Source organism: Oculina patagonica, chromosome 7, assembly GCF_052425735.1.
Source record: "Oculina patagonica isolate OP01 chromosome 7, crgOcupat, whole genome shotgun sequence".
Taxonomy (NCBI): Eukaryota; Metazoa; Cnidaria; class Anthozoa; order Scleractinia; family Oculinidae; genus Oculina; species Oculina patagonica.
Window position 1 is genome coordinate 4,010,107 of NC_135764.1, and position 15,976 is coordinate 4,026,082.

At 39.7% G+C, this 15,976-nt stretch overlaps 1 protein-coding gene across 1 annotated transcript in view; it reads right to left on the reverse strand.

Moving 5' to 3' along the window:
- LOC144660168 (cytochrome P450 20A1-like) overlaps positions 1–15,976 on the reverse strand; it is a 31,567-nt gene that overhangs the window by 2,258 nt on the left and 13,333 nt on the right. Inside the window, exons 7-11 of the mRNA XM_078520762.1 lie at positions 15,813–15,934; positions 15,597–15,651; positions 11,045–11,165; positions 10,818–10,929; positions 2–66 (exon numbers count right to left, since the gene is read on the reverse strand). Coding sequence (XP_078376888.1) covers positions 2–66; positions 10,818–10,929; positions 11,045–11,165; positions 15,597–15,651; positions 15,813–15,934 — 475 coding nt within the window. The remainder of the gene's footprint in view (position 1; positions 67–10,817; positions 10,930–11,044; positions 11,166–15,596; positions 15,652–15,812; positions 15,935–15,976) is intronic.

Below are 15,976 nucleotides of genomic sequence, written 5' to 3' on the forward strand. Positions count from 1 at the left end.
CCTCTTGGGTTCTGGCCACAAATTTGGATCCTGAAGGACTATTCCAAACGCTAGAAGAATCGGCGTCTGAAAAAAAAAATAATTAGACAAAATAAGGTCATAATCAAAGATCTCTTCGAGACATCGACTTTTTTGCACGAAGTATGAGTCGAAGGTTTATCCTGTGCATTGTTCTTCGAACTTATCATTACAGTTGCTTTGTAGTTTAGTTTAACAATTTCCTATCTTCGCGGAGGAAATGTTATATTTGTCAGTCGCGAAGTTGTTTACACTGTGGATTGGTTGAAAATAGTAAACTTGTCGATTGCTTTTTTTCTAAATAGTTGTTTCGTTTCGAGTAAGAATGATCTACTCGGTTTAATGTAGGGTTCCCGATAAAGGTTATGCACGACAGAAAATTCACGAAGACGTGCAATCGTACCGAGTCCCAGATATTCTGGAATGTGTGTGTCTGTAAGAATGCGAAAAAGTGATTACACTCTTTTTTGTCTCGTGTTACGTCACGGTCACGTCGTGAACGACGTGACCGTGAGACACGAGAATATCCGATTTGACTCACTCGCTCAGGATAGTGCTTTGTGTAAGACATCACGTAAGGTAACAAGGTAAGAAATAGACCTTTTGTGGTTGTATTCCAAGTGAACTTTTTAGACGTTCATTGTAACGCTCTAGACGTTATATGTGGTTTTTCTTCGAGTGGAATTGCTACACATATATTGTATTAAAATGCTCGGAATACTTGAGACGTACTATTTTACTTTTAGGCCATATGGGGTAGGGGTTTGGCAATTTTTCTGGGCAGTTTTTTTTTACAGTATTAGCTTACGGTCAGCCTTTCTGTTTTTTATTTGTTCGTATTTATATACAATATGCTGATAAGATGCATCAGGATGCTGTTCTTCGTATTGTGCGTTTTCTCTTTGTCGAGTTTTAAAAGTGTTTATTTACACATTTGGGACATATAGTGTAAATGTTTGGATTATAAGGGATGTACTGTTAATCTCTTCTCTTCCCTTTTGAAGAAAATAGTGGTTTGTGTATATTACACGAAGTACTGTCTTTTGTAATACCGCCAAATCTGATAATCAGATTTTATCGAACTGAATTGAAAAAACAGATGTTGTTTTTGACTTGACTAATAGTTGTGTTTATTTTAAGACGTCAAGTAAGGTTATGAAGTGACAATAACACAAAGTAGCAAGGTAAATTTCTATAGCAGGTTTTGCATGCAGTCAGAGAATAACCTAATTGTCTCCAAACACATGGTGTGCGGATAAATGTAAACTGTTAGTTGATTGCAATTTGCTACAAGATTGTCTGTACGTCTGATTTGCTACAAGATTGTCTAATGGTTTCGTTTGGTCTTCTGCAAGTTTGGTCGTCCCCCTGCGGCATGGTCTCCATGAATTCGGTCTCTTTTTCCTTCTTTAACCTCCAGTTGATTAACCTCGCTCGTTGTGGGATCGGAGGTAATCCGAAACGGATAACCTCTTGTTCCTTTTTGACGAACTCACTCTGGCTGGCTTGCTGAACAGCATTTTCTTGTGTTAAACTTGCGTTCATTTTCAGTTCACTGAGCCGGGTTTTGGTTGTTGAGTCCAACAACCAAGCGATCTCGAATCACTTTATCTTTCAGCGGGCCATATTCACAGAACTCGGCTAGGCAATGCAGAGCAGTGATAAAATTCTCACGTTCATCTTGACGCGTCACAAGTTGATTAAATTTAGCTCGCTCGTAGATCACGTTCTTCTTTGCGACGCAATGACTGTCATACTTTCCCCTGACCACGTCGTACGTGTTTACGTCGCTTGCCTCTGAGAATGCCAAACTCGCCATGATATTCTCGGCTTCGCCACCCATGGCGTATAGGAAAGTGTTCACTTCAGTACTGTTTCAGTGAAGCTCTTCTTCTTTCCTATAAAGGACTGAAACACTATGATAACGCTTAAATCTCTTTAGCCAGCGCGGCCATTCTTCAGGTTTACAGAAATTGAACGGTTTTGGTGCGTTAACTGGTAACAGAGGCTAATTTAGCTGCGACTTCTGCGGATCGTGCGCCTTCTGTTGGCATCGTTGAAGACTGTAATGAGGACTGCAGTGACGAGGACCATGTACTAAAAGTATGTTAGGCTACTTTTTGACTTCTGGCACGATGTTATGTTGGCGGAACAATTCTTTCCGTGAACACAAACTACACGCAGTGTTTACTGCTCAAGCCTATTTTTAAATCAATTAGTTCAAAGGAACTCAAGATACATGCTATCTCAGTCAAAACACTTGAAGCTACTTGACTAGTTGCATTTCACAACAAAGATAGGCATAGTATAAAACATGGACTGGACTCTGGACTTTGGACTCTGGACTCTGGACTCAAAAAAACCTGGACTTGCAATGAAAAAAAAATTAAAAACAAAAGGAATTAAATTAAATTATCCACACGATGATTTATGTGAAATACAAACCTGTGGTAAGGCTGATAATATTAAAGGCTGATTTTTGTTCTATCAAAACTCTATTTCTTCTAGTCTCTCTCTTTCTGCAGCCGTTTATAGGGATGTTACACAACGCTCTGAACGCTCCCCAAGAGGGGGAGCGTTGTGTGACATCCCAAAAAATGCTGCAAAGGAGACTGCGTTTCTGTCAAAGTATGCGCAGTGGTGGATGGTTTGTTGTAACAGAAAGAATGAATTGCTATTGTGTCTTTTCTTTTCTCTTTTTGAAGTGCTTACTGCCTGTATCTCTTCAGATGCTGTGTAAAGTGGAGTCTGTTCTCGGCCCGATGGCTGTTACTACTCTCGTATGGGTGTCAATAACATATGTATAACTAATTATCAAAACAACAGGGCTCTGAAACGTTCAGAGAGAAATCACGAATCTGTTATCTTTAATCAGTTCGATATATAGGTACTAGGTGAACTGTCACGGTTGCTAGAAACTGGTGCATGCAGCGTTGTTATGTTTCATAATTTTAGCGACATTTTGAGCTGACACTCAAGGGTTGCGTGCTGGTAAATATTGTAATCATAGGCAAGCTTATTGTTAGGTTTTTATAGCAATTAAAAATTGACGCAAATGTCGATACAATGTATGCTTGAAAATATCTGTCTATTTTGCGAATACTTAAAGCCGTTTCATTTATCTCCCGTGACAATTCACCTAGTATATGTCAAACTGATTAAAGATATCAAATGCGTGATATCTCTCTGAATGTTTCAAACAGGTAATTACAAATAATTGACAAAGTTTTAGCCACCTTAGTGGCATCCCTGCCTTTGATAAATAGTTATACACATGTTAATGACACCCATACGAGAGAAATAGGCATCGGGCCGAGGACAAACTATACATTAAAAATAGCATCTGAAGAGATACAGGCAGTCGGCACTTCAAAAAGAGAAAAAAGGACAAAATAGCAATTCATTCTTTTTGTCACAACATACCATCCACCTTTTCAAAAAGGGGATGTCACGCAACGCTCCTCCCCAAATAGGGGGAGGGGGGGGGGGGCGTTGCGTGACATCCCTAAAAACGGCTGCAGAAATAGAGACTTGCAGAAAATGGAGCCTTGATAGAAAGAAATAAGCCTTTGTCGAAAAATACAATTAGGCCGAGGTATATTTTTTTGACAGAATAAAAATACGCTCTGTATCAGAACGCCCTGATTACACCACACCCCTAAAAAAAATTAACTCTTTTCTTAACAGAGGACTCTCTTTGGCTAAACGCCATGCCAAACACCTCAAGCAAGGCAACAGGCATTACTGTCTTTTAAAACTGGTCTGTATTTAACTTAATCCGTGGCTCTGTGGCTAATTTTTATCTTTATTCTTATTTTTTTTTTCGTTGTTTTTAATTGTTTTGTAGTGGAGTCAATAGTTTTTTTTTTGAGTCCAGATTTATTGAGTCCAGGTTTTTTTGAGTCCAGAGTCCAGAGTCCAGAGTCCAGAGTCCAGAGTCCAGTCCAGAGTCCAGTCCATGTTTTATACTATGCCGGTTTTTTTGAGTCCAGAGTCCAGAGTCCAGAGTCCAGAGTCCAGAGTCCAGAGTCCAGAGTCCAGAGTCCAGAGTCCAGAGTCCAAAGTCCAGTCCATGTTTTATACTATGCCACAAAGATAAGAGCTGTTGTAAAAAGCTGTTTAATATTAAGTGTTTGGATTGAAGTGAGGTTGTAAGCGCAAGAAGGTCAGTGTTACACTGATGGCCAAATTATCGTTGAGGCACCTGTGTGCTTTGATATTTTTTTGGGTTGGCATTGCTAAAGTATGGTACGGGTTGCATTAGAGAATAAAACTGTTTTTGCTCGATGAACAATTGTACTCCAGTATTTCTGTCTGCCGTAAAAAAAAAAATATTGGTGTGCTAGGGTCGCGCTTACACATAATCATGTCAAACAATGTGTCGATTTAATTTATCACGCAAACAAAAACATACAAAAATATGGAACATGAAACAGGAAAAGAGTTGTGTTTTTTTGTGAATTTCTTGTGAAGTTTGTTTATCGTAGTTTATTAAAATTCCGGTGTTATCAGGGAATTGTGTTATCAGTGTTATGCGAGGAATCTTCAGCTTTAAACAAGAGGTTCCGGTATAAAAGGAGCTTGGCCTGGCCAGTGACAGCTTCAGTTGTCATTCAACCGCGCTAGAGTACAGAGCTCCGCAGTAATTCGAGAAGTCACGTTCGGAATTTACCAACGCAAACAATACTCGCAAACTGTGTTTTTTTTGCTGTTTAGACGGAGATTATGGGTGAGAAGAGGGTGTTGAAAAATAACCGCAACATCCGAAAGATCTAACGATCACAGTGAGCTTATTTGAAGATAATCCAATGTCTATTTTCCAAATATAGGTGAGCAAAATTCGAAATCAATGAAGCAGACAGCTCTACATTCAAAGCGATGTAAACAAGACGGCGTTTGACCTTAGTACTACTACTATACTCACGCCGGGTATCGAATTTCGTTTATAAAAAGTGACTCTTAAATGTAACGCAAATTTTGTTAAAGAGCAGCATTATTTGGGGGTTTTGCTTGCCGCCCACTTTTATCGCCTTTGATGATCTAATTATATAAGCCAATCAGAGAGTGAGGTGTTATACGAAACTCCCGCTTTTTTACGCGCGAAACGGCGGTAAATGTATTGACCAACAACATTCCTTTGATGGCACATGGAGAATTCCAGTAAAGATAAGAACGGTACGCCAAAAAAACCTGCAAAACGCGGTCGGTCCGAAACCAAGAGAAGGAGTTGTTAGCGATATATGCAGACTGTGTTGTACCAATTTGAAGCAAAAGTTTGGCGATTTTAAGAAATCCGTGTCCGTTTTCACTGTAAATCTGTGGTAAATAAAGGTGACGGGCCTACACGACTCCCACGTTCGTGACATTTGTGACCTTTGCCGTTTTATGTCATGTTGAGTTCGGTCTTTCGACCTTATTTGCTTCTGACTTCTTTCTGAGGGTACTGTTATTATTTGGATGCATTTTGTATTGTAGAGCCGTAAGATTGTCGCCAAGGAAGTGTATAGAGGTCATAAGTCCGCGCTGCGTGGTTTCCGTTTGTAGAGTTGAATGACGCCTCTAAATCTGTACTCTGCCACATGTTGTGCTAGTTTAGTTTGTTTTGGCTCAATTCTAATTGCAAGATATGCTTTAAGCTATCAAAATGTTCGCTCTGGAAGGACAAGATCTGAAATGTTCCATGAAAATGTAAACTACTTGCATGCTGTTATTGATGCCGGGCCCGGCATTTTAATCAATACTGTTGCAAGATGTATTGTCTTATCACGGATTATCTTGGTCCGGCTTGGCCAGAGACTGTTTCAGCTTTAATATGAAAAAGCTGAAAGTTGGTTTCAGAGAGACATTCTGTGTTGTAAAGGCTATGCTTATGCATTATTTTGATCGAGCGCTCTGTCTTTTAAGCTCGATGTTTAGAATTTTTACTACCTCCTTTGCTCGTTGCGTTACGTTGGCACCACATGATTCAAATATAAATTTGAAATCTATCACGCGCAAGTCCTACTGACTGTTTTGCGTTTTGTATATGCCACATTCATCGACCACAATTGCTGACACGGCATCGTGAAGATTTGTTTGCGATTTCAGACCATTCAAGAATGGTTTCTCTAACGCTTTCTCTGCCGAAGAGAGGACAAACTGCGGAGGCTCGTCGACCACAGTGTCGACATTATCGCTCCTCAGTTCAACAGCCGTGCAGCCCGGTGACTCCATTTCTAATATCTGGTCCTCGATCAGGCTTTTGAGTGGCGAAATAACCAGAACACAAGTCTTAGTTGATGTAATGTTTTGGCTCGCCAAGGCAAAGATCGTGTAGATCATGCTTTTGCCAAAACCCGTGGGCAGTATTGCTAAAACATCATTCCCTGAAAGCAGCTCGATCACAGCCTTCTCTCTTCCTTTAGGATAATTCTCCCGCTTTCTCGATTCCTTTCTTCGCATTCTCCATTTTGCAATCTCCACACAAACAACAGACGTTTTCCCATGGGACGGATTAATGGTTTCGATTAACATTTGATTGACGTTTCACTAATCTCAGCCAATCGGAAATTCGCGTTCGCTGGCGAACGCATAATTAAAAAAACCCTATCCATTAGAGCAGGCGGGACCTCAGCCCGACTCCTCCCCAATTCCCTCGCGGCTCGCTCCAAATTCTTCGCGGCTCCGCGGTTCTCTCTCTTTGCCGTTCGCCGGCCCGTCTCAAAGCAAGCACTCGCACTCGAATCCCGCCAGCTACGCAGGCTACCCCCCCCCCCCCCACCCCGCCCCCTTCCAGACCCTGTATAAACTGCAATACCAATTCTTAAAACGTTATCACGACTTATTTATGCTATAAATATATCCTTTTTATGCTGTTTGACTCTTTCATCTTGATATCTTACACGGTAGCGCCGAGTATTGGCCCAGCTGGGTAAGCTGAGTGCTGTATGACGAGAAGATATACAGGTTACTATCCCGGGTTACTACCAACTTAGTAATAATTTGGCTGCGCTATAGCTAGTAGGCACGCCGCTTGAAAATTCCCTCTTCGTCAGTCACATTATAATCACTAATACGAGTACGTAAGCATCAGAGAGATATGAAAAGCGGCTTGAACATTAATCAGAGGAGCTTAGGAGTACTTAATGTTACAGTGGTATTTCTTTGCGCCTGTATAAGTCTATATATCTTGCTACAAATGCAACAGCTTGCACTATAATGCAAAACAAAAACAGAAAAACTCCCCCAAATAACTTTAAAACTCCGTACATCTGTTCGCAGTTCAAACAGCCCCTTGTTAAAATAAGTTTAATGCCGGATGAGGCTTAAAATTAAGACAAGATGCCGGATAGGAAAATACTGGTGGAATAATAAATAAAATTGTTTTGGCGAGAAAGAGATGCCTTCCTTTTTGTAGGCAAAAAAATAATAGGATTTCGTGAAATTAAACGCTAGATGCGGGATCTAACACATCAAAAATACCAACTACAGTATCAACAATCCACAATTCTCTTTGCCCTATTTTATTCTCTGCCATGTCTTATATTTCTCAACATTATGAAACTATTATTTTAACGTTAATTGTTGGCACTGAATATAAACACGTAATAACTGTTGAAATATGCGTAACACGAGACAGCCCAAGGGAGCTTTGATTTTATATAAGAATACAGTTTTTCCGACCCAGGCTGGATATTCTAATTCGCCAATTTCAGCCTCGTTATTCTTATAAACTAGATTCTTATAAAATAAAAAGAGTGTATTTACTCGTGTTTAGTCACGCAATCAATTGTCACGAAATTTAGTGCCTTAGGTTAAATATTAGCGCCGCTTCAGGGCGTTTTATAAACTTCGTTGCCTTCACAGGGAGCAGAGGAGCAAAATTCGACCTTTGTCAATATTAAAATGTTCGATCTATTTCGTAGCGCTTGTCGGTTAAACCAGCGGGAATCCTGTTGCGCTTGGCGTTTCCGTTCGTTGCCCGAAACCCACTGCGATTACGCAACAGACTATTGAAAGAGTTTCCCGCTGCGAAATAGATCGAACATTTTAATATTTACAAACGTCGAATTTGGCTTCTCTGATCCCTGTGTTGCCTTCGTGCGTTTTAAACTGTTCTGCAGGCAAGAGGGAGGACAATCGGTAACCCTTAGTAATTTCGTTTCGTTTTTAATTCGATTGTTCAATGTTCTCAGTTTCTCTTGCGTTTGTGTATTTTAATATGTTTTAGTTTGACGTTATCAAAAAACTGGATCACTGTAATCGTAATAATTAAATCTATTTGACCTTTTCGCTACGGCTCGAGTCATACAGTTGGTAATAAAGTACAGGGTAAATTTGTAACGTTTATCAAGACTACAGCACCGCCTGAAATCATATGCACATCGGCCGCAACGCTTTTTATAGATCGCCTTTCAAAAACATGTTGAGATAAGAAAGCTGACATGCAATGTATGATTTGGGCTAGTCACGTTTTAAAATTGTTATATAACGCTTGTAAATTTGACAAGTCACGTTTTTTCTACAAGATCGCAAGTGTTGACGCACTACTATTGAGTGACGCTTTGATCACCCACAGCGGAAAGTAATCCCTTGAGAAATTAAAATATTCCCTTGAGAAATTAAAACAGTCCCTTGAGAGTAGACAAGAATGTGGTTCGAGATAGAACAACATGTACACTATTCTCCTTTTCTTGCTTGTAAACAAGCAAACAAGTCGAAAAAAAGACATCGACAGAGAACGAAAAAAGAAATGATACACTTATGCGACATATCAAAAGGCGTCAACATCGACAGCCTTAAATGGAGAAAACAATGTCTACATTTGTATGTATTACAATGCAAAAAAGTCCAGCACACACACCCAAATAAGAAAATTAGTGTGGTAATATCGCTTGTATTGGACACTTCAGACAGTGATTTGTTTTCAAGACCCTCAATATTCACATTAAGAGCTATTTTAATATACCCTACAACTAGATAAATTCACGTCGACGAGACGCATAAAAACATTTACCGCGGTCTCGAGATGTACGACCTGGGGTGCCTACCATTTGTCGGGAAAAAACCGGTAATGGTAAGGGTTTTTCTAAAATCAGGAAACAACAGAAAGAGATGGCGCTTACCATTTGTAATAGGCCATTTCCGAGTTACCCTTTGCCTCTGTTTCAAAACGAGTCTACATGCAAACCCATTCATATGAAAATGAGTTCCACCTGCAGGTCCATTTTAATGCAAATCAAACTCATTTTCATTTGAATGGTTTCGCACGTAGACTCGTTTTGAAACAGAGGCAAAGGGTAACTCGGAAATGGTCTATTCGGTTTGTTTTCCGTTAATGGGAGACTGGAACTGGGAAACCGTGCAAATGGCAAGGAAATTTCCAAAGTTCCGTTCCGAACGGATAAACAACTTGTAAATGGTAAGGGAAATTCCAGTCGGTTCGTTCCAACCGGAATCGCAGGACAACCTTTGGAGGTTGTCCACCAGTTCCAACCGTAATTCCCGGAAAATTAACCTTACCATTTGCATTCCAACCGAAAATTCCGGTTTTCGTGGCTAAATGGTAAGCACCCCTGATCACATTGCGAGACAAATGCAGAATGAGGTGCGTCACGTGATATGTCTCGTCCAATCGAATAAGGCGTTTTATGTCAGCTGCAGGGCATAACAACTGAATATATTTTAGATAATCGCGAGATGCTAAGTAAAATATAGATCGATTTTTCAATAAGCGTGTAATAACTGAGCGGCAAATGGTGAATATCGCCGATTATTAAAAACTAGCCATGGTATATTGCAATACCTGAGTTTTGATTGGTTAACAGGCAATGGTGGGTCTACGCGTCAATCGAGAACAGCTGGGGAGTTAAATTATTGCCGGCAATTCTTTGGGTGTTTTTAATAAAACAATTATTCCACTCGCGCTTCTTGGATATGAGATATCTACCATCTCATATCCAACGTGCGCTCATGGAATAATTGTTAATGATAGATTGAGATGTAAGATACATAGCTTATAATTTACCAGAGCTTATAATTTACCATCTTTATTATTTACTACACATTTGATGATTTCGACATTGCTGATCCTAGCAGTATGCAGGACGCGTGTCACTTATCAACCTAGTAAATGGCTCAGCTCACAACAAGTCTCTCGTAGCTCAGTTGGTTAGAGCGCCCAACCGGTATCTGGGAGGCCATGGGTTCGATTCCCGTCGGGGACTCAGAATTTTTCTTTGTCCCATGCTCGAGTCATGTTGAACACTTCATCTTCAAGATACATATGTGATGGTTCAGTCGAAACTCTCTCATGCCGGCGGACACGAAAAACGCAGAGCTGAGAGGTAAAGTTTATATGAATTCTTGTACCTCTGGGACAAAGTATACTTTCCTCAATAAAGAGTTGTTCGACGCTTAATTACCCCTCCCCCCCTTTCCCCTCCTCACCCCCGCAGAAACGGATCGCCGGAAAATTGCCTTATGACGTAGCTCTACAGAGCTTCGTGTTAGATGCACTGATTGGCTGTTCAGGTTTACGCGCGGAAAATTATTACCGAGCAACAACCAATCAGAGACCAACCTCGTTGCCAGGGCCTCTCTCCTTTTCCTCCCTTGTCTCTCCATTTCTCTCTCCTCGACGACAAGGGAGGAAAAGGAGAAAAGCCCTGGGAACGAGGTTGTCGGTTGATCAGAGACAATACACGGGGCTACGTCATCAGTATGGAATTTTTTGGCCGATACTCAGTCGTCTCAGACTCTCGCGGTTGATGAATTCTGCATGCGATGAAAAACGTCTGTTTCCGTTTCTTAGGTTATACCTCTTTTGGAATGACAAATTCCCCAACTTGAAGATCAAACTCATGGATTCGACCGACCCAAGGACCCAGGACCGAGGCACGGAGGGTCTCATCTAGCACCTGACGAGTGTACCTGGATGGGAAAGGCAAACACAAAACAAGCCATTTGAGGTCAATTCAGTGCAGCAGGGATTGTGTACCAACAAACGCTTTGAGCTTTGAAAGTTAGATAGTAAAGGTCTACACACTTGAGTTCAGAGGCTACTTGTGGTTTGATGTCTTCCTCTCCCAGAACTTCTTCCAGTTCTGCAAAAACTTTCTCCTGAATCTCGGGATGTTTTGTCAGGTAGTACAAACACCAAGTCATCACTGAAAGAAATTAAAACAAATAACATAAAAAGATCATTAAAGAGGTTAGGTCATAAGAATAGAATAGAATATAGAATAGAAACTTTATTAACGTGTCAAAATAACCACTTAGCTCGGGGAAAACCACACTAATTTGGGGAAACGAAATGAATAGATTCTAAAAGACAATTAAAGAATGTTTAAAACTATGTAAATATCAAAAAACAATATAAAAATTCTAATCCTAATAATACGTATCTAATAATCTATTAAAGCTGGTGTAATAGCGTAGGAATTGAAATGATAATCGCTAAAAAGATAAAATGATAAGATTCTCTAATCATGATCGAGCATTAATCTAATGTCACATTTACGTATCTTATTTTTAAAAATATTCAAAGTTTCTGCCGTTCTAACATCTGGGGATAATTATTGCGGTTTTCAGTGAAATGCGAACTCTGAAATTCAAAATCCATCTAACGATTGCGTTTTCGCTGCCATCAATCATAATTATGTCGACAGCTAACGAACCATGAAAAACAGAAACAAACAAAACGGATCGAAATCTACCAATCGCAATCGAGAGACGTGACGTTTTGACCCAGTTGAAGTTAACGTCTGTTTCCTGAGAGGTCCGATAAGATGATTGACGGCAGAAAAAAGCGTAAAACCGTTGGTTGAGGATAAGGATGGACCGATACAAGTTTTTCAAAACGATACGATATCGATGCGATATTTGCCTTTTTTCTCGATATCGATATCGATATTATGACGTCATTTCCGTCCTGACGTCATTGGTATAACACGTGATTTGTCTGATCATACAAAGGACAGTCCTGGCATTATAAATGTTAGCCATAAATGTTGATTTTCGGTCTTTTTGTTTCACTGTTGCATCAGGAACGTGTAAAATTCAAATATTGTCAAGAACATCAATATTTGTTTGAGCAAAATTGCATTTTGAAACCTCAGGTGATGACCAGAAGACCGCAGGCTCAGGTCACGTGTGCAGTATCGAAAACGTATCGAAAGTGCGATATTTTCCGAAAGTATCGATACTTTTTAAAAATTGTCAAAATATCGGTGTATCGAATATTTGGTATCGAATATCGGCCCATCCTTAGTTGAGGATTGAATTTCAGAGTTCGCATTTCACTGAAAACCGCAATAATGTTTTTCTTCTTTTCAAATGCCTTTTTGGGCTTGTTTTGTGAAAAGGGAGGGAATATTACCGCAGGGGGGTTGAACGAGCGTTAAGGTCGGGACACTATGCGACAAGTCGCTCCGTGTGTACTGCTTAAAAACAAGTCGCTGCGACAAGGTGTTTGTTCGGTGCACAAACAGCGAATTTGGAAGAGTGAGAATGCGAACTAGTTTTCCAATTCAATATGGCGAAAATACATGACGCTCTCTCATTGGTTAATTTATATTTTGTCGCTGCGATGTGTCGCACGAATTCAAACTGGGAATTCAAACCAGTTTGAATTCGTGCGACACATCGCAACGACAAAATTCTGTCGCAGCGACTGGTTTGTCGCAAGAATGCACCATGTCACACGAGGCGACATGTCGCAGCAACATGTCGCCGCGACATGTTGCAGCGACGTGTCGCCTAGTGTGTCCCGACCTTTATACTTCACCCAACTTCCACCCTTGCGAAACAAAAAAGTGAACTGAATCACTGAATTTTATGGAGAACGTGAGCCACGCCGAAACATTTTCCTGTTTCTAGCTTTAATCAATACATGTTCAGGTACTTAACAGTTCAGACCTAAAACCAAATTGAATGGATTGTACCTAGCAGGTCAATTTGTAGAGACCTTGTCTTCGCCGGGTAGGTACAAAACGTGGGGTAGGCCATGTGGCCTAGGCCATGGCCTACCCCATAGCCTACGCCATGGGGTAGGCCATGGCCTAGGGGTGGTTAATTTTCTGAAATGAACAAAAATAATAATTCCACGAAAATATAGATTTTAAATTCACCATTTAAGAGAAAATTCAGTTTCCCGACTCCCGGCTTATGTAAGTACTAATGGCTGCATGACTGACCAGAAAAATGCATTTATGTTTGTTTTGTCGACTTTTTCCGGCGGTGCGTTTAAAATGTCCAATTTGGACTACATTTGTCACGTCGCGACGAACCATCCGCACTTGTAGAGTGTTGGTGATAATAGAAAATTTATCTAAATAAAAAACGTGTTCCCAGTGCGGATTTACATTTTATAAACAATGTTAGGAATCGTCTTATGGCATGATAAATTAAACGAACAAGGATCGAAACCCACCAGTGACAAAGCGGTGTTTGTTTCCTAGGGCCCAAACTTTGGAATGCTCTCACACCTAGACTAAGAAATTTACCCTCTTTGAAGCAATTTAAATGCGTTATACGTGGTCGGGACCTCACTGCGCTGGCTGCTAATATCAGTGACTGTCGGGGATGCAAACTATGCCAAGAATGACTGGCAGCCAACATTACATGACATAATTTTTACTTTTAACATAATTTTAATTTTTATATTTTAATATAGTTAAAGAAACAGAATTTTAATATATTTGTACTTAGGTTTTTTAAATGTATATAAATATTTTCTATTTTATATATATTAATTACGTTTTTAGTTAGGCAGGTTAGGTGTCCACAATTAGTAGAGGGGACTTTTCCCTTCAGCTACTACAGATTTGACACGAGAATAAAGTTGTTATTATTATTATTATTATTATTATTATTATTATTATTATTATTATTATTATGATAATTCCACGGAAATGAGCCGCAAGTTCAGAAGGTCATGCTAGCGGGCTTTGATTGGCGGATTCCGATCCTTGTTTGTTTAGCGTGTCGAAAGACGACGGCATAAAATTTATATAGCCAGTTTAAACTTTTGTGATCTCTCATGCAAAATGTTGTCTAAAACCCGTTTAATAATATTAATAATAATATTTAAGATTTATATGGCGCAAATTAACATGTAAATATGACCAAATGCGCCTTACAAATATGAAAATTAAAAAATAAAAATACTTAGAATATAAAAACTAGCTATTTACAATAATGTACATATGAATTAAAAAAAACACTAAGAATATAAGAGATATAAAACTAACTATTTACAATAATGTACATATGACTAAAAAGAGATTAAAAAGCCTTACAAATCATGCAACGCTTGGCATTCAGTTGGAACATGTTTTCCATGACATGATCACGTTTACGAAGAGCCGAAGCCGTACAGTTAGCAGTGCAATCAATATGAAATAATGAAAATCTCGTTATTGTAGTTTGGCGCAACACACAAATTAGAAATCAACCTTTTACAAATCCATGATTTGCAAATCCAGTTCAGTCCACAAAATTTTAGTCCAACATTATCCTTCAGGATCCCTCAGGTACGTGTATACTGACTTGCGATCCTGACTTGAAGACTTGGCTTGATTGTCAGCTCGAGATCCGTGCTTAAACTCAAATTCCTGGCTCAAAGAATAGGTTCCCTCGCCCATTCTATGTTAGCATTTTATATATATTAATACCAAATACATTTATGTCATCTATTGTTATTTTTTATATTTTTGTTCATTTTAGAAAATTAACCACCCCTAGGCCATGGTCTACCTCACATTTTGTACCAACAACGTCCTCGCCTCTACCATTACATTAGCTGTTAGCTGAGTGCAACGTTCAATTCTGAACTTAGCAAAGTTCATTCTAGTTTGGCCTGAAGTAAGAGTAGCGAAGTGCACAATAGAGCACTAGTTTTCAATTGAGTGTCGTAAAACCAAAGCCAAAGTAATCACTTTCACAAAGAACCCAGACAATCCAGTGAACCAATCAAAACTGGAAGCAAATACATGTAGCCGGCATGAAGCGCAGGAAAACGTGCGCAAGCAAGTCATGATTGGTTTTGGTTTTACTTCTGATTGGCTGAGAAAGTGGTGCGAGAGTTTTAACCCAATCACTAAAATGAACCGGGCTGAAATTTCAGCCCGGTTTGCCGGGCTGGAATTTCGTTGCGATTACATGGCGAATTTCAGCCCGGGTTGAACACTTTTAAAACTGAAAAATTATCGTGGCCGCCATTTTCTTTTGTTGAAAACCATCACTGCGCATCTGTAAGCTCACTTTTCAGCCCGGGCTGAAATTTGAATGCGATTACATGAGGTTTTTTAGCCCGTTTGCCCGGGCTGAGATTTCCAGCCCGGTTTCAAAAACCGGGCTGGAAATTTCAGCCCGGGCTGTAATTCGGCCCGGGATGAAACTTTCTTCATGTAATCGCAAACGTGTTTTTAAGAGGATTTGTTTTGAAAGCCGGGCTGAAATTCGCCATATAATTGGGCCCTAAGCGTAGTAATGCAAAACCAATGCAAACGCGAATTACTTTCGACACTCAAGTGAAAACCGCTGTACTGTTGCACGTACCGCAGACAGAACGCTTCTTGATAGCGTTGTGTACTTACTATATCCTGTTGTGTGAAAGCCTCCAACCAAGAATGTTATCACATTATCACTCATCTAAAAATAACCATGAAAAAAATTTGTAGTGCTTAGCTAAAACTCTGATAAAAAATAGAAAGTGGTTAGAACGAGTGGTATAGAACGAGTGATTGTGCAAGTCTAAGAACAAACTGGTGTATTACTTAATTAAAACAGAAAATTCAACGACATCAATTAACCTCTTCTTCATCCATCAAATCGCAGTCCAAAATGGAGTCAATGAACAGCATTTCTTCCTTGTTCTGTTCTTGCTTTCTCTTATTCAAAAGGCTTTTGACGGTATCCTTCATGTATGTTCTCGCTGGCGAGTAAAAGAACAAAGGTTTAAATAACACAGTTATGT